Source organism: Schistosoma haematobium, chromosome 1, assembly GCF_000699445.3.
Source record: "Schistosoma haematobium chromosome 1, whole genome shotgun sequence".
Classification (NCBI taxonomy): domain Eukaryota; kingdom Metazoa; phylum Platyhelminthes; class Trematoda; order Strigeidida; family Schistosomatidae; genus Schistosoma; species Schistosoma haematobium.
The window spans coordinates 79,779,349-79,801,868 of NC_067196.1; the positions used below are offsets into that span (position 1 = coordinate 79,779,349).

A 22,520-nucleotide genomic window follows, 5' to 3' on the forward strand; every position below is an offset into this window, starting at 1 on the left:
TATTCTGTTGACCTTCCTCTGTGTGTAATTATTTTTGGAGGTTTTATCAACTTTGCTTGCCTTTATATTCTTGTTGAAAGTTTTGTTCTGTTGACCTTCTCATACATGATTGGTTAGTCTTTTATACATTGGTTAGTAAGTAGGTTCTATGTTGATATGCTTACTGATTGTAGATTGACCTGAGTTTCATATTCGCAGAACGTTTTTGGAAAACATTGAATTTCCTTGATCTAGAACTTTGGCGTTTCCCAAATCTAACTCCTGTCTTTAACTGTCTGAGTGTACTGATGTTAGTGATAAGCTGTTCTACTGTTAGTCTGTTTGTACATGCGTAGATAGAGGGCAGAGTCCACTTTGTCTAACATAATGTTTATCATAGTCGGTACAGTTTCTTTTGTAGATAATATTGGTTTATCTTTGTATATGAATAAAATTTAATAGTGTTTCTGTTCTCTTATACATGACTAATCCCAAAGACTTTAAAAATCATTTTAATAGTTTCTGAGATATTTCTCACATGTTGTAGAACGATTGGGTTTTGTTTTCTGGTTTCCGAGGATGATTTTATCCTGGTGTATTGACTTTCTGTTATTTATTCAACTTTTACATTTTCTTTTCAAGTTTTAACATTGATAACCATGATTTTAATTGTTTTTAATATTTTTCTTAAAAAATCAAACCAACATCCTTTTTTATCTTTCTCATAGTTGATGAATATGAATTAATTGCAAGAATGTCAGCTGGGCAATTGAGTAAATTTGTTGTTTCTTGTTCCGTTTGTCAAAGAGAACAAAAATCTCAACAAAAAAAATCAAACACCTCTCGTAGTAACAATAACAATAATAATACTTCATCCAAACAACAATTAGATTTTACAGATCAAACTGCATCGGATGATGAGAGTGAATTCAGCGATGAAAATAAAGAAACAGAAGATGCATCAGTGAGAAGTCGGAGTAAGCATTCAAATATTAACAACAGAAATAATAATAATGATCGTAATAATGGTGCAAATCAACTACGAATTTTAGCACATGATACATTAATGGAAAGAATGGCTGGTTTAGTGCAAGTTTGTCGTAAGTCTAGTCGAATTGATAATCAAACTGTCACTAGTAGTGGTGGTGGTCCTGGTGATGGTTCATCAATGAACTCACCATCATCAACTTACTTTCATAGTCCAACTAATACAATGGCTAGTTCTAGTGGTAAATCACCTGGTTATTGGAGTAATACCAATTATAAAGATGAATCAACTACAGTAAAACAATACCTACCTCAGGTAAAGTGTCTCAGTCATAATATTACCATTACTACTACTCAAGTTATTATTAATATTATTGTGTTTTTAAAAGTATGGTTACTTTCCTTTGCCTACTATCATAAACTGGGAAACAGAGAAAGAAATTAAAGGGGAATTTCTTAAAGTTTGATAGCTGGGAAAGTGATCTCACTTCGGAGTATTATTTTTATCTTCAAAAAATAAGTGTATAGTTTACATCTACTGAATAAATGCTTGTAAGTAGTTAGTTATTTAACATATAGTCTGACATAAATGTTCTTATCTTCATGGAGAAGTGTAATAACAACAATTTAAACAGAAAATAATATAAATTGCTTTTTATTTCATCTAAAATTTCTCATCTGTTTATTATCATCTAGTCTATCTTCAAATCAAAATTACAAATATAATTTAACTTATAAGAATGAAGTTAATCAATGGCTAATACCATTGCTTAGCAGTATAGCAGTCTGATAAGGATTCAATTAAAGTTTAAAAGACTGAGTAAAATGTTACAAGTAAATGATGTATTCAAAAGAAACTCCTGTAACATTGAAATGGTGATAATATCAAGTGATTATCTGACTGAGATTAATTCATTTCTGATCTGAAATATCTAAACGTGACTTAATATTACTTCAAAACAATATAAGTTAAAGTCAATTAGTTAATAACAAAGTAAGAAAGATGAGGATGCGAATAAGGAATTGAAAAAATATGGTCTGATGAAATAAGGATTATGTTAATTCGTTTAAGGAAAACCTTTATTCCTTTTTAACAAATATTCATGCATAACTTAAGGTAGGTCTTCCTTTCTATTTCATTCATGTAACCATTATGACTTCACCGGCAATTTTGTTTTTAATAAAATAAAACAGCTTATGAGAAGTTCATAACAAAATTCTAACAGAATAAAATTAAATCGTCATGCTATTCTATCTAAATTATTGTTCCCTTACTCTTAGGAATTATCTATTTTACTTGACTATAAGTTTGACTTATTACTTAGTTTGTGACTTTTTCTTTCAAAAATAATGTCAAAATATAAGTAATTCAAGTGATTGTTTTCAAATGGCTGTTATTATATATCTTTGGTCATATAAATCAGTTGTTGGAAATCGGTCTATAGATTTTATTTATTTAACCATATAAACATTGGTACAAAGCGTGGCCAAAATATATATGCGCCACATAAAATTTGTCTGAGGGCTGGGATACTGTTTTTTTGCCCAAACCGATGCAGGTGGTTTTCTTAGGAGGCTACTCCTCGAATATTTGACCTAGAGATTCAATCCACAAGTCATTAGAGCAACGTTTGCAGATGGGATCCATGGTACCCGGTGACCAACAATTGGTTCATATGCCATTTGTTCCCTCAGGATACTGGAGTCCATGTGCACTATCTGGTTTGGAATCCAGTTGAAGAGCCGGACATTCGCTTTTCGTCCTCTCATTTTCGTAAACAACACCCCCGCCACGAGAAGGCAGTGAGTAGAAATTCCGTGACAGGTTGTATACACGTGGCCGTGTGAGGACATTTCGATAGGGACGGCGGATCTCGACTATACCAAGTCGTCCCCAAATGCCCTGGTATGGCAGAGAGTGGGGAAGGTTCGCCCTCCCTGTTGAAATGCTCTCACGCGGCCACGCGCATACAACCTGTCACGGAAGTTCTACTCACTGCCTTCTCGTGGCGGGGGTGTTGTTTACAAAAATGAGAGGACGAAAAGCGAATGTCCGGCTCTTCAACTGGATTCCAAACCAGATAGTGCACATGGGTTCCAGTATCCTGAGGGAACAAATGGCGTATGAACCGATCGTTGGTCACCAGCTACCATGGAACTGCGTCTCCTCACGATGCTCCACTGCCTTGTGGATCAGACCTTTAGGTCAAAGGCTCGGGTGTGGCCCCCTAAGAAAACCACCTGCTTCGGTCTGGGCACCCGGGAAGTATCACAGCCCACACACATAGCATGAAATTTGTGTTGCGCATATATATTTGGTGCCCCATGTACCAATATTTATGTGTTCAAACAAAAAAAATATAAAAAAGTACCAGGTCGTTTGGGGGCTATAGATAAGTTAAATTTAACTTTTATAAATTGAAATTCATTCTCTTTCTAAACCTTTTTTTAAATATGTCTACAGTATGATGGAGTGTGTGATTCCGACTCTGGAGATGAATTAACTGCTGCAGTTGAAGCTGCGGCTTCTTTATGGGATCCGGCTGTGGTAGAACATGCTAAATTCAATACTGTTTCTGTTAATCCTATGTCTATCTCCCCAGATAATATCACAAACGATCCAATACATCATCATCCTGATAAATTGTCGTGTGAAACCGTCAATAATACGGCTGATATTTCTTTAGATCCAGTTAGTAATGGTAGTAGCTCGTTATCTTATTCATCATCACAACAATGTTTACAAATTGATTCTTCTTACAAAACATCAAATATGATGGATCCCATCAGAAATACATGTAATCATACTGTTTCACCAAATGAAACACTTATTTTACAAAACCAACAATTACCACTTACTGTTAATACATCATCTTTACTTAAAACTGAATCTAGTAGTTCAGTACAATCTAGTTTATTTCATGAATTCACATTACATGATAACAATCCTAATCAGAACAATCGTAGACGTTATAGTTCATCTAGCTCATCGAGTTCACGTTATTACCATCAAATTTGTTCAACTCCACCACCAATCAATGCACAATGGCTTGTTGATCAGGAATCAGAGCAAATTTGGACAAGTCCGGTATGTCTTGTTAATCACTTATTTTATTTTCTCAATGTTAATATAGCCTGTCAGCAACAACGTAGAACTTCGTACATACGTACATCAGTCCGAGTTGCCATATCACATTAGCATAAAGATGCCGTTGTCGATTCGAATCCCGTAGCGGTAGAGGTAGTAAGATTATAAGCAATAATCGGGACGATTAGGGTTTAAAGAGGTCATTCAAGGAGTATAATCCAGTGAAATGAATTTGGAAAGAGAAAAAAAAGAAAGGGAAATGAAGAATTCAGAAAATTAGAATTTGGGAGAACACAAAGAGTGGATGCACTTGCACCATTGCAAACGATTTTGAGCCATGTCATTCAGGATCTCTAACCATCGGTTGCTATCCTCTCGCGGATCCCAACCAGGTAGTCTACACCTACCAACATGACAGTTCACTTGTCAGTGACTTCATGGACTTGTGCCATGTTTTGGTCTGGCCGCCCTTAACTTTCTCCTAATCTACTCCTGCACCATAATATAAAAATGATCCTTTAAGTGTTACATTTGATATACACTTTAATATGCACAACATATTACATATTTTATGATTACTTAAAGGAAAATATTTGTCGTCTTTACTTGAAAACATAACGTTATTGCATGGGACTCTGTACATTGAAAGTATACGAATTTCAGGAACCGATAATTTGATAACCTTTTTATAAAAGACTTTTAATTATCCTATTCTTTCTAAAAGGGGAGTACTATGGAAAACTCAAAATTTACCTTCTAATATGTATTAAGTGTTGATTCATTGAAATTTAATTCCTGCTAGCACCGTAAATTTCCAATAGAGTTGTTATGGTATCTTGTTCTTATGCTTAGTCGACAAATTTCATATTGAATGAAATCTATGCTTCAAAAAGAGATCATGTTAAAGTACTTTAGATCTATGATCTTTACGAAAACTTGTGTAGGAATGATCAGAAGATTGATAAATAAATTATGAACTGTAAAATGAGATCTAATAATGTGTCTTTTTTTCATATACCTATCGTTGCTGTTACCTTGACGTGGTGGTCAGGCTTACCTATCGTAATGAACCAATCGAGCTATACTGATTGGAACAATCGTTCCTCAAGATCCTACTATGCCAGACAGGTCGGTTGAAGAACGGTAAGACTAGAGGCAGTAAACCCAAGGTCCTACAGTGAAGTCATACTGATGACTTTAAAGAAATGTGACGTCAGTAAGGTGTTTCCTTCAGACAGCCAGCATAACAGTGATACTGCCTTCCCACAAGGAGGGGTGGGGTTAGAAAGGGTCGACCCTGAAAATGAACACCTCACCTTATCCCACGGATATCGGTCTCCGACTGTAAGGTTACAACAAGTACGGAGCTAACACGAAAACTATTCAAAGAAATGTGTGTGACCGGCCTCAACCAGTTGTTACTTGGGCACTGCAGTTACGCTGTCAGGTCACTAAGACCACCTCTAATCTAATTTCCTTTTCAGGTACCTCTAGAAGAACCGGGAAGTTATGACCACCCTCATACTTCTAACAGTACTGAAAATAGCTGTATTCATAATCAACTCTACTCTTATTTCTCTTACCTCGACTATCAACTCTAAACTTCTTCTTTTGACTTTCTCTTCAAGCTTACCTATGTCCGACGAGTTTAGTGCGCGAAATGCTGTTCTAATTATACTGAAGCCTCGCTCTAAACTACTGATTGGAGCCTTCGATGTAAGTACTCTATGTCAAATCGACCAACAGGCCTCCATGACTAAGACCTTAGAATCTCGCGCAATTGATGTTGAGTTGATGATGTTAGACGTAGGGTAATAGGGAACGACGGTAAATCAGTTGATGAGGTTGTGAATCTACATCGACTGAGATGATTGGGCCACGACGTATTACGCATGTCCAACCACCGACTATCACGATACTCAATTCTGACTAGTGTTGGATACGGATCTAAGAAAGTTAGACTCGGCCAAAACAAAACATGGAATCAGTTCATAAAGTAACTAACTTCTTGTCTGAGCCATATTGGTAGATGCAGACTACTTGATTGGGGTCCACGCAACTATCGTAACCAATGGTTGGAGACTCTGATTGACATAGCTCAGAATCGACCACAATGGTGTAGGAGTATGCACTCTCTGTCTTCCCCTAAACCATGAGATTACTTTATACTTTACTTTCTACAAACTAAGTCTTTCTCCCTGTACCATATCCTTATATGCAATCCCTTTTTACTACCGTTAAAGTAACTAGTTCTATGAATTTGGTGTTCATCTTGTTGTGCTAATGAGGTATAGGAACTTGGACCGATGCATGTGTGCCTGGTCCTACATTGTATCCGACTGACTTTATTTCATAAAGTAATTGACCGTTTGTTGTGTTTTATGTTAGTGATTATAAATGAAATGTTGGGCTGATCTACCGTTTTCATTAGTCACATTAATATTAATTGTGCATATTAACATACTTTGTCTTCTTATGCCCGGTTTATGTTATTGCTTTAAATTCGTACAGCGCTCAATACTTTATCGCTTACTTACGAGAATTCTCCATCGTCTGTCCGCTCATCCAGTCAGTTCACCGGCAGCTATCGGATTAAGGAGACTTCTTCGTTGGCTTTCTACAATGACAGACACTCTTTTTCCATGGCTTAATATAAATGAAATGGCTAGTGATGGTAGGTTAATAGTTTCTTCTTTGGTGTTTTTTGTTAGCAATATTTTTGAAGATGATGTGGGAATAGTTCTATCTAGTCAGTATAATTCACTTGAAAGTGTTTCTTTTCCAAGTATACAAACAAATCTATGTGAGGACATTAATTCTTTTCATAAATTGTCAGCTTTAATTCACTGTAACACTATATATGACTATGGGGCGTTTTTGATATTCACTTGACTTTTTAACTTATATTCATCTATTAAACCATGCCTATACTAATAATGATAATAAATTTATCTTTCTACTTATGTAATCTATGCGAAGCGTTAGTGTTATTTAAAAGCTGTTTGAAAAGGTCAGTTCAATCTTTTGCATTGGGTGGTTTGTTTGGGTTCGATAATTGTTGTACTTATCTTGTGAAACTTCTATTAATTTGCTTCCTCATGGCACAAAAAAAACTTCATACTACTAAGCACTGAGAAGTTCACCACACAAAGACAAATAACGATAATATAGCAGAATGGAAGAGGAGAGAGGAGCTGTAATTAGGAACACGATACGATAGGGCATCAAAAAAAGTTTAAGTATGTAATTATGATAACTTTTGTTCAGTCTGGAGATACATCAACTAGTTTATGAATATTGGTATAGAAAACTGGGGCTGGATTAGTGGTAGCGTATATTAAGATTTAAATCATTCTTGTTGCTAGGATTATTAATAAAATAATTCTATTAATATAGTTCTTTAAAGTGTTCAAATAAATATTATACTCGTGGCTAAGTTAGTGTCCCTTTATGTTTAAGGAAGTCGCTATTAAGGTGTAGCTTAGTAATTAAAACATTCGATTCTCCATCAGTCGATCTCAATTTCAAATTCCTCTCCATTGTCTGTTTGAGCTACCAAATTGTATCGCTAGTTCTTGTAAACAGTACGACACTAAACATGACGTAAGTGAACTTGTGATTGGTAGATCAGTCATGTTTTGATACAATAAGACATCAGAGGTAATCTAAATTTGATAATTTTTTTGTTATTCCTCCACATAAATAATACCTGAAGTATATTTTAAGGCATTAACATATATTCATTTATTTACTTTTTTTATAAATGATATCAAAACATTATTTAAAGCGAACTAATGAGGATCGATTACTTATGCATTTCTTTCTAGTTCGTGATATTCTACGCCAATCTAATGGGAAATTTAGCGATGTTGCTAAACATTTTCAAGAACGTTCTTTAATTGAACTTCATGAATTAGTGTGCCCAGTTATTGCTCGTTTAAATGAAAACTATTCACGTATTCGAAATCCTTCATCTGGTGAAACAGTTAATAATGTAAATTCTGTTTCAACATGTTATTTACACGTGCTTGAACACCTGAAAGAGTATCATCCAAAATACCAATTGTATGAATCACCAGAAATAGATCCTTTACAATTTACTAAACATTTCTTACTTTCATGCAAACGTTCTCGTTGTCAACGTCCACATGAAATGGAAATGCTTGAACAAATGAAACAAAGTGCCCGTGATGATCGATGGGTTGAACATTGGTCTTCAATTGAAGAAGAATGTTAGTCTTCTGTTTTTTTTAAAAATTGTTTTCGCTCATATTAAACTAATCATAAAAATAGATTTATATTAGCAGGATTGTGTAGTAGATTAGTCTTTCTGAATTTAGCGAATTGATAAATTGTTCATGGAACTGAACTCTTATTTTCAACAGAATAAGTATACCTATTAATCAACCGGTGTTGTATAGTAATAATAATAATAAGTATTCTGAATATAATTACAGAATTCACATCAGTTTACAAATATGATCAGGTTGGAAGTCGGGATATATTATTTGAGATATGACTCACAAATCTTATTGATTAAACATTTATCACAGAGATCTCAATACTGTAAAACATAAGATGCGAACAAAATAGATAATCAAAGTTGATATCATTTTAGAATATGGAACCAATTTCGGATTCAACAATGTAATATTTATCAATCTTTTAAACATAACTGTCTGTAATAGGTAATATGCAAAAAAGCACAAACACGATAAAAAAAATTGACGTGATTACGAAGTGATGAGCATTTACTATTGATACATGTCACATCTACACCAAGGAAAATACATTTAGCAGTTAATTCACTAGTAGTGAGACAACTTTAAGGAGTCACTTTAAGCTTTCACTTAAATACAAGATAGTATAGTCATGGTTTATTTACCTAAACAAGGATCTCTGTCTATCAACAATGTTCTACGTAGCTATTTAATATCGATTCGCACACATTATTTTAATCATAACATATTAAATACAGTTCGCATTAGTTTAATAAAAGTATTTCTTACTCATCTACTTATTATACTCATATCATTTCAATAGGAAAACAACTACATATCCACAATCAATGACTCCTTACGTTAACTACTGATAATACTAATTAGTCACCTCTCAATCTACATTCCGTCAATAAACATTTATAAAAGACTGTTTAAGCATAAGGGAAATGATATTTGAAGAGTGCAAATAAAGATGACAGTAGAGAATGAACATAAAAATCCTAAAGCATGTTATAGATTTTCTCACATCCCTATGAATCCCCAGATTAAATAATATCCATATAGATGTTTGTCTTTGCCATCTTTAGGCCATCGTTCATACCGTATCGGTTTTCATACAAGTTCGTTGATTGAAGACTATTTTCTGTACTTGTATTCCAATTGTATGTATACTTAGTGCCTTACAAATGGTGAATTTTAAGTTTCTTTTATCTTCTTTCGTCTATCATTTCATTTTAGTGGTTGTCAAGAAATTTCAAAATCATTTAATCAAGTTGTACAGGAAACGTCTACATGAATTATCAGTCCCATCTTCTCAACTCTTCGAAAATAACGTAAATAGTAAATGTAAACCGACCATATCCTCTATTTGTAATTCTTCAGATAGTGTAGCTGAAATACCAAACTGTATTAATAATTCTGAATTAATTCAGTTGAATTCACTAACCACTACCACTATTATGAATAACAATCTAGAATTATCTAATCATGAGGTGATTAAAGATGATAATGAATTAAACACTAATACAGTAGTAAATCAAGAATCTAATCAGCAAGATTCTGATATCCCAGTGGAATCATTATCACCTGTCAAAGATGGTGATAACGGTGAAAATAAATCATCTACAGAATTAACAACCTTTGATTCTGAACGCTTTTATTTCGCATTGGACAAATTTTGGAATGAAGAGGAGATAAGAAAACCGATTGTTTTATCTGGTCACATTCCATCATTCCGTTTAGTTGACCTTGATGAAGAAGAGGAGTTGAATAAAAAGGTTGCCGCTGATGCCTTACGTAAGCATTTGACTGATGATCTAGAAGATGAAGATCCAAGACGTTGTTTATTATGTGGTTATCATGGAGATGATAATATCGAGGGGCGCTTGTTATACACAGGATCAGACACTTGGGTAAGTTATTGTTGAATTATTTAATTGACGACTGTTAATATTGGCTACTACTAATTGACATAACCATGTCATGTTATTACCTAAGGACTTGGAGGAAGACTACAATAAGATCGCTACCAGTTTTAATTCGAAGCTCCAACTTACTGTTGTACTGATGAGATATATTGTTCAGAACTACGCCATGAGTATGCTAAAGTTGACTTAGATTTTATACATATCTATAATCATTATTGCACTACATTTATTCTCTTGTGCTACATAACCAACATTTGGAACACCAGCATCAATGCGTAAATTTACTGATTTTTTCCATGGTTCATAAAGAAAGCTGAGTTCAGATACCAGTTACTGTCAATTGGACATACTTCCAAAGATACATGATACAAAGTGCATACCACACAGACGTAAATTACAAGCTGACTAAATGAGCTTATCTTACAGGTTTTACGTCATCTGTTTGAATGCAAAAATCCAGGTGATTAAGTGAAGACATTGGACAATTATTCACAATATTCGAATACCGATTAATTGTTAAGGTTCGTATCCACTATCATCTATCAGGTAACATACCGGCGGCGATTGTTTCACAAGTACGAATCATTATCGATCTATGTATAAAACAGTTCAGATGATCGTATTCTATAAATTGGTCGTCTTTTTTAAATGTTGGTTTATTCTTTGTGATAATTAGGTGCACATAAATTGTGCGTTATGGTGTAATGATGTTTATGAAGAGGATTCTGGTGAGCTAATTGGTTTGTCAGACGCTATTCGACGAGGTCGTTCCAGCAAATGTGCTGATTGTGGCAAATATGGTGCAACTCTTTATTGTTCTAATATGAAGACTGAGGTTTGTCCTCTAGCTTTATTAGTCTCACCTAACAATTGTGATTTGGACTGTGTTGGTGCCGTGCATTTCTCTTGTGCTCTAAGGCGTTGCCCTCCATTACCACAATGTGTTTTTACTGCTGATCGTTCTTGGTTTTGTTCTCCAGTCTGTCATCATACAGTTATGAACCAACGTCTTGCGGAAGCTTTACATTCATTAAGAAAGTCATCCAAAGGAAACCATAACAGAAAATTCGGTTATCCTGAATCATGGGACCATTCATCTGATGAAGATTTTTCAGCTGGATCATTTAATCCGGCTGATTTTGCAGATCATCCTTCATTTGCATCAATGGAAGAAGCTATTGCTGACGATTTAGAGGTATGCATATATATATATATATATATATATATATATATATATATATATATATATATATATTACTACTTTCGAGATTCCAATTTACAAGTCGCCCTTAAAATTCCATATTATTTTTCTTTTATTCAGCCAATTGGTTTAGGAGATTTGCTTGTTTGTCGTCGAGTGTTTGTCCCATCCGATTGTTTTGCAGCATCAGTGTATCCTCAATCAATAAATGGAAATCTTATTTCAAATAATCTCCTAATGAGTGATAATGAACAGTCGGAATTAATGAGAGCTGCAAAAGAAGCTGTATCTACACTTGCAGTTTCACCAAATTCAATCTCTTTTCTTCACAATAACGGGATTTCTGCAAAAAATCTTGTTATTACCATAGGATCTTTACGTGTTGATAGGTTGGGAGATGTTCGTGAAGCTTCAGACTCTTTAGCCATGGCTAAATGGATTCCAGGTTCTTTTGACGAACGTAATACAGTTACTAGGAGCAATTACTTATGCCCTATAAATTACCGGTAAGTTGCTAAAAATTACCGTTGTATAAAGATTGCTTAGATTTGCTTGTTACATTAGTGTTTGACCGATATTAATAGGTATTATGTCCTTTATAGAATATTCTATCCTCTAACTGTATATTGTATTGAATTCTGTTTACTTTTATTCGACCTAGTGAGGATTACATCGTTACATTGTTTCAAACACATATAGAACATTCTGTAACAAACGGTCAGTCAGCTACAATGTAGGACCAGGCACACATGCATCGGTCCAAGTTCCTATACCTCATTAGCACAACAAGATGAACACCAAATTCATAGAACTAGTTACTTTAACGGTAGTAAAAAGGGATTGCATATAAGGATATGGTACAGGGAGAAAGACTTAGTTTGTAGAAAGTAAAGTATAAAGTAATCTCATGGTTTAGGGGAAGACAGAGAGTACATACACCTACACCATTGTGGTCGATTCTGAGCTATGTCAATCAGAGTCTCCAACCATTGGTTACGATAGTTGCGTGGACCCCAATCAAGTAGTCTGCATCTACCAATATGGCTCAGACAAGAAGTTAGTTACTTTATGAACTGATTCCATGTTTTGTTTTGGCCGAGTCTAACTTTCTTAGATCCGTATCCAACACTAGTCAGAATTGAGTATCGTGATAGTCGGTGGTTGGACATGCGTAATACGTCGTGGCCCAATCATCTCAGTCGATGTAGATTCACAAACTCAACTGATTTGCCATCGTTCCCTATTATCATTCGTCCAACCTCACTATTACTTATCCCTTGATCTCAGCAGATGCGAGCAATATTTCTAAGACATCTGTGGTCAAATACTAGTAGCTTACGAGTATCTTCTACTCTTAATGGCCATGTTTCGCTGCCGTAAAGTAGGATAGAACGAACTGCCGCGCAGTATACTCGTCCCTTAATTGATAGACGGATATCTCGCCTTCGTCATAGGTGGTGACGTAAGTTGGCAAAAGCCGAACGAGCTTTTCGAATCCATGCAGAGATTTCGTCAGACTAGACTTCCAAGATAAGTGACGTCGTCGGCGTGTTCGACTATTTCACTCCCTATGCTTAGTTCATGTGTTGACGCAGACCAGTCCTGGAGCAACAACTTGTATTTAGAGGGGGTGGAGAAACGCATCCCAAACATCCTGTCATTGTTGCTCAGTGCTACCAGAAGACTCTATATATTATCATCGTCTGTACCAAACAGGACTGTCATCTGCGTATTCTAAGTCAACCGTTGCTGTTACCTTGACGTGGTGGTCAGGTTTACCTATCGTAATCAACCAATCGAGCTATACTGGCTGGAACAATCGTTCCTCAAGATCCTACTATACCAGACAGGTCGGTTGAAGAACGGTAAGATTAAAGGCAGTAAATCCAAGGTCCTAGAGTGAAGTCGTACTGATGACTTTAAAGAAGTGTGACGTCAGTAAGGTGTTTCCTTCAGACAGCCAGCATAACAGTGATACTGCCTTCCCACAAGGAGGGGTGGGGTTAGAAAGGGTCGACCCTGAAAATGAACACCTCACCTTATCCCACGGACTTCCGTCTCCAGCTAACGTGAAAACTACTCACAGAAATGTCGTGTGTGACCGACCTCAACCAGTTGTCACTTGGGCACTGCAGTTACGCTGTCAGGTCACTAAGACCACCTCTAACCTAATTTCCTTTTCAGGTGCCTCTAGAAGAACCCTTCCATAATGTGGGCAACCGGGGAGTGATAACCACCCTTATACTTTTAACACCATTCAAGTCTAACAAACATGTTTAGGAAGGTTTTTCAAACTTGTATAATGGAGATACTTTTTCTGGGTTTATTTCGTAAATGATTCATTTGCCGATTTTAAATAAGAGTAGACGTATAATATGAAAGGAGAGTAGAGATTTGCTTTTAAATTGACTATAGTGTTCTAAATCACAGTATAGGAATTTTTCATACGTTGTATTTTTAGATAAAAGAAAAAGAGAGAGATGCTTTTCACTTGTTATCAAAGCTATCGATTATCAATCAGATACACTCTGCATAGAAAGGTGTTCTCACTTTATAGTTGTCAGCTTATTCAGACATACGTAGGATTCAGTTGTATTGTTTGATGATGTTCCTCGGACACCTATTTTGTATTTAGCACTATATACCATTATTTTATGTTTAGGGTAGAATTTTATTCTTCTACTGAAGTTTGGATTCTAAAATTTTGCTCATTTTCGAGCAATTAACGTGAATTGATCATGCTGACTGTTACATGAATCTAATACCCCATATTATGATTATTGTCTTAGGATTATCAAACATGACGTGTTCATCTTTATTATCATTATTATTATTATTTTAGTGCAAGGCGCATTTATTGGAGTTGGTCAAAGTTGGATTCTCGTATACCATATACTCTTCAAGTAAAGCAGAGTCAAACAGTACATACAACTTCCGGTTACATGGAAACTTGTCCTACTTCACGTCCATCTTCCAACACGAATGTCAGTTCTAATAAATCTTTTATTTTATCTAAATTGCCTGTTGTCAATCCTAGTAATTCAACTCCAGTTTATAAAAATCCTCGTCTAGTCAATGTTGATAATCGTATCAGACTGCTAACTCCTCTGAACAACAGATCTGTTAATATTATTAACAGTAGTATTAACAATAATGTCAAAACTATTGATAATACATTATCTCCAGTTCAAGATGCTTCTAAAACGTTAACAGCTATTCTAACTAATGCCTCATCTATTGTTACTCCTCAAACTGGGTATGAACCTCCTCTTTTGATGAGTCATCCTATTAGTGGTCACCTAGTTAGTGTCGCATCTTATTCAACTTTACCAGTTAGTAGTTTTCAGCTTATGGCACACACAGTTAACAACCCGATAAATCAAGGACAGATTATTCAATCATCTGCTTTAACCAGTCAAAATTCGTCATTGAAAATACTAAACACTGGTAAGATCTGTTTTATAACTAACTGTTTTTTTCACCACAACATCATATGTAATATTTTAGATTTAATGGAAATGGTTCTGTGTTGGTTGTTATTAGTTACTTTGGTATTTTGGGGAGAGGGGTCGTTGACATCACTAAAATACACATCACTCACCGATATAGGTTTATAACTATATAGACATATTGCATATTTGAACTCTGTCCTATTGACTGAAGTCGTTACAACTATAAAACTTGAGGTCTTATGTGATAACTTTCGTGTGCTTATTATACTGGTCATCTATCTATCTACACTTCTAGAAGGTTGAAGTCACAAGTTGGTAATACTCACTGTTAAATATGATGCAAGAATAGAGTACTTGTCCTATAATATGACGTGCTGTGTGATAAACTGCTATCGGACCAAATTTTTTATGTCATTGTTTACACTTAACTTATTGTTCTGCACAAATCATAATTTTAAATTAGTTAATTCAAATAAATCCTCATTCTAATGCCTGTGAATACAAGTATTATGTGTGTGTGTGTGTGTATGCAAAAGAATTTCTTATGAAATAAATTATTGTGTTAGAATACTCGTTATAAGTTCTTTACTGTCGATAGATCGGGGGGGGGGGCAGTAGTTAAGCCGTTCTAATTTCATCCACTTAGTCACCATTTCAAACCGCATCCTACTTATTTTGATTTTGAAAACTAGGCGGTATTACTAGCGCTTACACTCGTAACCATATACAATAATTTGTACCTGATGAAAATAAATTGCGTAAATAGGAAAGACAAAATTCACTGAATTTCCCAATGTAGTTTTAATGCATTTGTTATTTTTATTTCATTTAAGTTGGTATATAATTGTTGTAAATTCTATCATTTTATTACAATGCTTCTAGATTTATAAAATCGTTATTATATTTCTCAAATGTAGAATAATAACGACAGTGTGAATACAACTTATCAATATACTGGATGGTATACTGGTATTATATCATCAATTGAAATTGACATAACTGCTTCGATATTTCGGTTTTGTGCATACTATTCATTAAGTGTTATTATATGAAAGCATTTTTATTGATGTTTATCTGTTGCATAATTTTATGCGTGTATTCTTGACTTTTATTTATTTATTTAAACAATCTTTTTATGCTTCGCACCAAGCATTATGTCATTGTAATATCGTAATTTCGTTGATTTATTACAGTATCACTTTGTCCTTCATCGAATTTGCAACAGAATCAGCAGATTTTACTACAACGTCAGCTGTTAGCAACACCTCAAAAACATTTATTCCCAGTTCATATTACACCTCAGATACCAATGAACGTCAATGCCACTAATCTAACTACTACGCCCGATAGTATAAATAATATTGTACCTACAGAATTAAATTACAAAATTGGGGTTAATCCTTCTATAGGTAAACTTTTTGTTTGTTAAATTTATTTTGAATGTTGTTTCTCATGTATATGAGGATATTAGATTGGATATTCATGAAAATGAATCAGCGGTTGTAAAATAATTTATTGTGTAACATTCTCTAATTCATTTGACTTTTGAATACCTAGTTGCTTGTTAAACTATTAGTTGAAGATCAGGCGATTACTTTGGAATACTCGATTGAGGGTTTCTTCGTCATTTCTTCCACGAGCAAACTTATTGCCAAATTTTACGTTTACCACACTATTCAATAGCTTCATCCACCCTTTGTGGTTAACATAAAAACGTTAGTCTTGTGCGACGGGTGTAATATAACTCAAGCGCTTAAATCCGATATAAGTAGTTGCTACAGCAGATTCCTGAGTCCCTTATTGTTCTAGGCTCCTGAAACCAATATTCCTAAATGGTCTGAAATTAGAGAGTTTCCTGTCTCCTTCAGATGAAACTTATATATCTCCAACCAGGGTTTAAACAGTAGACATGCGTTTTTGCTTTTCACTTATGCAGATACCCTTACTAGGGAAATGCGATAGTTAGCACTTCCATGGATAATTTGTTAAATGATCTGGTTCGAAAAATAGTTCTGATGTCCTAGTTTTGTTCTAAATGAATTACTGTGTCTCTGAGTGTATAGTCACTCTTGTTGTTATTAGTGACACCAACAAGCATGTGTTACAGATCTATTACAGTTTACTATTTAGTGTTGTTGAATATCAAATGATTTGTACTTCATTTTTTCTTTTTTTTCTTCCGTTTTATGTATAACAGTTTCTGTTAATAGTACACAGTTTAATAAAAGTAATTATACCAATATAATTTCTTCTAATAAACAACAAACACAACAACATTACAAATCTCATTTGATGAATGCATATAATGGAAAAACATTTATTTTACCTAATCAAATTCAGCCAAATATTATATCTGTTAATAGTAATAATAACATTAATAATAATTTGTCTTTATCTCCTGCAATAATCCCTGTAAATCAGTATAATGGTGATATAATTACACATCATATCGGCACCACTGTCAACCCCATCACAGTTAATACAAATAATAATAAATCATCAACATTGCCTTATAATAAATCTATCGGATCTACTGTTATACGTATTCAAAATGTTCATTTAAATCAAAAGAGTGGAATATTGACAACACCGACAAAAGATACACAATTAGCAACACAATTAGATGGTTTATTTCAAAAGTGAGTTTTATATTTTATTTTTAACAATAAATAATTTATTTTCGATCATGTTTACATATAGTATTGTTAGAAATTAAATAACTAGTTAGAATGATTTAGTGTTAAAAATTGATAACAAAGATCAATTTAGAATGAATCTATATTGCCTTGTCACTGATGGGAACATCAATATCTGATACCCTATATAACACAGAAATTAATAGGCGGTAATAAGTGATAAGGTGATAAACTTATTTGCAATTCTTAACATTTCCTAGCTGAACACCATCAGCTGTTAGAGAAGTAGGATAACTCAACATATGTACCGTACTTCACTTATCTTATTCTGCTTAATTTGAAGAAGTGTGACTAATTAGCATTTGTTATCCATATTTTCACATTTTAGAATTTTATAACTTCACAACAGTGCTCCCTTGAAAACTATGTTATATTGTAGTAATCCATAAGATCGATTTTTCAGGGACACCCAACTATATGGCCTGCGATGCGCCTCATGTTTAAATCTATTCAAATGACTAAAATTAAACTGTTTGTTTGGGAGACTCCAAGAAAATCTCAAAGGGGCACTGAAAACTCTGGGAAACATCTCAGCCAACCAGCATCCAATGGAAGTGTTATGTCCTTGATGTCTGGTTTTTCTATCACGCGACTTATCAACCAGTCAGAATACGACTTATACAACTTCGCACTATGCCAAACCAATGACGTTCAACCGCTATGAGCAGTTTAGCGTCCTTATTGGTCCTATGTCCTCCTAGCCCTTCCACTTGAGTCCAGAACACGATACCAGCTTCTGTAATATGAATCGAATCGTTTATTTCAGACATACTCGGTTTATATACTAATCAAGCAAACCACATCGTACCATAAAATAGAAAAAAAACATTTGTACAATATTTGACAAGTGAAATAAATATTGGCCAATAGGAAATGTCCATTTAAAGTCCAAGGACACCATTAGACTTAACATGATAATTATTAGATAATTGTACAATAAGAATATTTATAGAATATTAGTCTATTAACAGTCCTCGGAAGTTATCTGTAACTTAATCTTCACTGGGTTATAACAGGAAGTTCCTCAGGAACATCTACAAACTGAAGAGTCATGTGTCACATTTCTGATTGAATAATTACCTATCCTGTTACTGTGTTTAGAAGGGTTCCAGAACTTTCCAGAAGCTCAAGGTCATCTGAAATGCTATAAATACCTTAGATTTTCTGTGCAGAAACTAACCTTGGAGTAAAGCGTTCTTTCCATATTTCACCCTCTATTCTCTCGTGTTCAAGTTGCCGTGTAGATCTAGCCTGGGGTTATTAAAAGAGCTTAGGAAACCGAATCAAGCGTTAAGTTAAGGGATTTATCAGTTTTAATGACAGTAATCCAATCCTGAGATTTTAGTAGCTTTTACTTCAATTATGAAATAAAATAACTTTCAAAATAGTATTTACCATTTCTTTAAATATTTAAGAGCAATCATTAAGCCAAATGAGTTCTCGAATGGTCAAACGTATTGATGATAATGTTGTCCACTTTTTTATATTTCAGTATTGGCAATGTTACAAGTGTTAGTCAGAATAAACGAGGAGTAGTTTCAACAGTAAGCTATTTTCCCCATTTATTATGTTGTATTATGTTTATCTTTGAAAGTGAATTAGATTTTACACTTTTTCCATGCTTTTCAGTATATATTTATCCGAGTTATATATAATGCATATTATACCTTAATAAAAAAATTCTTTATGATTACTTTAACTGACTAAAGGTAACACATATTCATATGTTACATTAATTGACTTTGGACGTCGAGTACGAAGCGAACATGTGTTCTTCTTTAAACATATTCACTGACAGCGGAATGAAGAACTTTACTAATGAAAAATGCAAACCTTTCTAGAAAAATTCTTGCCACCATCGATCAGAAAGGGACTTTTTCCATAGTTGCTGTCACTGAATTTTGGACCGTTTGCGTTAATTTGAATCAGGTGCTATGAAACCAGCATTATCAGAGACACTTCTAAATTTTCTACAAATACATAATTATTTCCAGACTTTTACTTATATAATTCTTTATTATTTTTCATTTCTCACTAGAATTTATTACCCCAACCTGAACATAAACTACTTCCTCAATTTGATGGTACTGGTGACGACGATGATCCTGACTATGGATCTGATTCTGTTCATAAACGTTTGTATAAAACCCGTTCATCTTCACTTGTGTCCTCTGGTAGTTCATCATATTCTCACAGAACAGCAGCTTCTGGACGTAGTCAATCACAACTGCCAAATAGTCGCCTTAATAAAAATGACCCATTAATAAAAGCAAATAAAAGTGCTCGTGTTACTTCTGATCCCTCGTCTGCCAAACCTTCAGGAAAACGACGTTGGGTTGAAGATCGTATCAGACAACAGGAATTGGCTCATTTAGTGTCAAAGGCTAAACAGGCTAATCATGCTCGCCTTTATCAGAATGAAGTTGAGAAACATGTGAGTCTTTTTATTTTGATTAAATAACTAGACTCTAAACACTGAAACAAATAAATAACAGACTTCTAATGATTATCTTGTATTCGTACTTATTGCTAAACTTAACTACAAAGTTTTTTCGCTTTACAGTTTTCTAAAATCTATTTTATTTTAGCCTACATATAATAATACATATTTTTCCAGATCACAGATTCGCATTGTTTTGAAAGAGTAAGGTTCGGTTCACCGGGTAGTTGTTAATCATCCATCATTGATTATATTGGATTTAGCTTATATAGACTGGTAAATAAGTGTATAATACTTGGTCATTGAGTTTTATATTATTCTTAAAGCTATATGGATTTTATAACTTTTCACTGTCAATATGCATATTTATAAAATTGTTTAATCCATTCCACAGTATAAAAATAACAGTGATAGGATTAATACATTATCTTTGTTTTCTTTATACAATAGTTATTTTCTTTTCTATTTAATAGGCAAGATCATTTCGTCTTACCTTTTCCATTGATGGCATGGTACGTTCAGCTAATAGCCCAATGGCTGCTTGGCGTGCTGTGATAATGCGTGTTTCAGCTCTACGTGAAAAACAAGGCTTAAAGCCATTGATTTGTACAGGTATGTTGTCTTTCGTATCATATATATATATATATATATATATATATATATATATATATATATATATAATTGGTTGGAAAATTTCAGGTTTACAACCTGTACGAGCGCTAAGACAATACTATTTGAGGTGAATACTTAATCGTAGCTTTTTATAGTAAATTATATTTTCACACGTAATTTTGACTGCAGTAATATAATAGTAGCTAATTGTACTCTATGAAACGGTGATTTAGAGACTAGTGCACGTGACTGCCGGTTATATGTTTACCAGCTATCACACAAAAGCACGTTTAATTACTAATTTGCATAAATCTGTACTAAGTTTTATAGTTGTAACTGTTAGATGATTTCTACTTTTTAAAAATGTTTTTCTGATCTCGTTATTGTGATGTCGGTTTTTTGGTATTAATAATTGTATTCTTTTCTTCTAAATAAAAAAAGCTATTGATGGATGGACACAATTCGGTTTAAATCATCGTTATACAATATTTCTAATCGAACAAATGCGTGGAGCGCTTCATTGCTATCGTTATAGATTTCGATATCACTGGCAGAAGATCGATCGATTACGTCAAAAGGTATACAACAACATCTCTTTTCATATTTTAATATTTTACTTATTTGTGGTTGTAAATAAATGAATGATTGAGATTTTGTGTGATGATAATTGAAATAAACAGTAACAGATTAATGCCCAAATTAACTTCGAGTAATGTTACTTCATTTCATTGATAATACTTAACTTTCTTTTTATATAGTTTTTTCAAAACTGCAAGTAGTTGTAAAATACTTGATTGTGATTAGTCTATTCAAATGGTTATATAAACATTCACGTTATTTCTATTGATTCAATGTTTGTTTTATTTCACAGTTCACTCCTCCTGTACCCTGTTCTGAAGGCTGTGCTCGCGCTGCCCCATGGACGAAGCCTCGTCGTCCACGCAACCATGCTCATGATCCTCTTGGATTTCTTCATTGTAAAGCTAATCCTCCTCCACGACCTTTAGTTAGCTCAGGTGATGATAATTTACTTCCTTATCAAGACCCATCCTTAGCTAATACAAATGAGCCGGCTAAACTTTTGTCTCCTAATGAACAAGCCACTTGTAGAGAAGCTGCTCGTCAAGCTGCTCTCTTAGTTGCAACACAACTTAAGCTTCCACAACGTCTGCGTAAATCATGTATAGCAAAAGCTGTTGTACGAGCAACTGGCATACCATTACAGTCTACACCACCAAAATCAGTAAATGACAGTGATTTTGTCAATTCTACTGATCAAGTGTTTGGAATAAATTATTCTGATGATGAAGACAGTTGTTCCGTATCATCGAATCATGAAGAAGAAGAAGAAGGAGAAGAGGACGAAGAAGAAGACGAGAACGATGTAGGAACAGTAAGTTTAGTAATAGCTTATTCCACTAGTGGGTTTTAGGGAACTTGATAACTTTCTATTTATTTTTCTATCCTTTTCTGATGGTATAATATTAGTATTTTGTAGGACTGTGAAATGTTAGGTGGTTGAGGTTATTCAGTAAGGTATCTCGGACCTAAATTTCGTGTTAGTTGGTACTCGTCAGTACAAGAGTTAAGTACAATTTTCAAAGAATTGATAGTTTCATAGTTTGAGATGTCATCACAGCTATTTAAATTGAAACTGACTTCTCACAGTACTGTAATTTATTTGACTATACAGTAACCAATCTCATATTTGTCCAATTCTTAGTACTCGTCGATTAAAAAGACCATGCTTCCGACAAATAACAACGATCCAGCGTTAATAGTTTGCACTGTAATAATAGATAAAGAAGACGAGACTTTCGGGATAGCCTTGTGTCACGAACAGAAGTCAAAAATTGAAAAGAAATAATTTTTATATAGTAACATACGATAAACTTGGCACATAAAGTTAGCTAACTA

General features: G+C 34.1%; 1 protein-coding gene across 1 annotated transcript in view; it reads left to right on the plus strand.

Annotated features, from left to right (window-relative positions):
- The window catches only part of MS3_00010228 (uncharacterized protein), a gene marked incomplete at both ends in the record, with an annotated part of 50,747 nt that overhangs the window by 24,328 nt on the left and 3,899 nt on the right, over positions 1 to 22,520 (plus strand). The window contains 15 exons of the mRNA XM_051218589.1: positions 708 to 1,282; positions 3,431 to 4,054; positions 6,566 to 6,728; positions 7,882 to 8,286; positions 9,514 to 10,187; positions 10,879 to 11,397; positions 11,524 to 11,909; positions 14,246 to 14,850; positions 16,049 to 16,264; positions 17,053 to 17,494; positions 19,044 to 19,095; positions 19,590 to 19,985; positions 20,465 to 20,603; positions 21,045 to 21,181; positions 21,475 to 21,996. Coding sequence (XP_051075255.1) covers positions 708 to 1,282; positions 3,431 to 4,054; positions 6,566 to 6,728; positions 7,882 to 8,286; positions 9,514 to 10,187; positions 10,879 to 11,397; positions 11,524 to 11,909; positions 14,246 to 14,850; positions 16,049 to 16,264; positions 17,053 to 17,494; positions 19,044 to 19,095; positions 19,590 to 19,985; positions 20,465 to 20,603; positions 21,045 to 21,181; positions 21,475 to 21,996 — 5,855 coding nt within the window. The remainder of the gene's footprint in view (positions 1 to 707; positions 1,283 to 3,430; positions 4,055 to 6,565; positions 6,729 to 7,881; positions 8,287 to 9,513; positions 10,188 to 10,878; positions 11,398 to 11,523; positions 11,910 to 14,245; positions 14,851 to 16,048; positions 16,265 to 17,052; positions 17,495 to 19,043; positions 19,096 to 19,589; positions 19,986 to 20,464; positions 20,604 to 21,044; positions 21,182 to 21,474; positions 21,997 to 22,520) is intronic.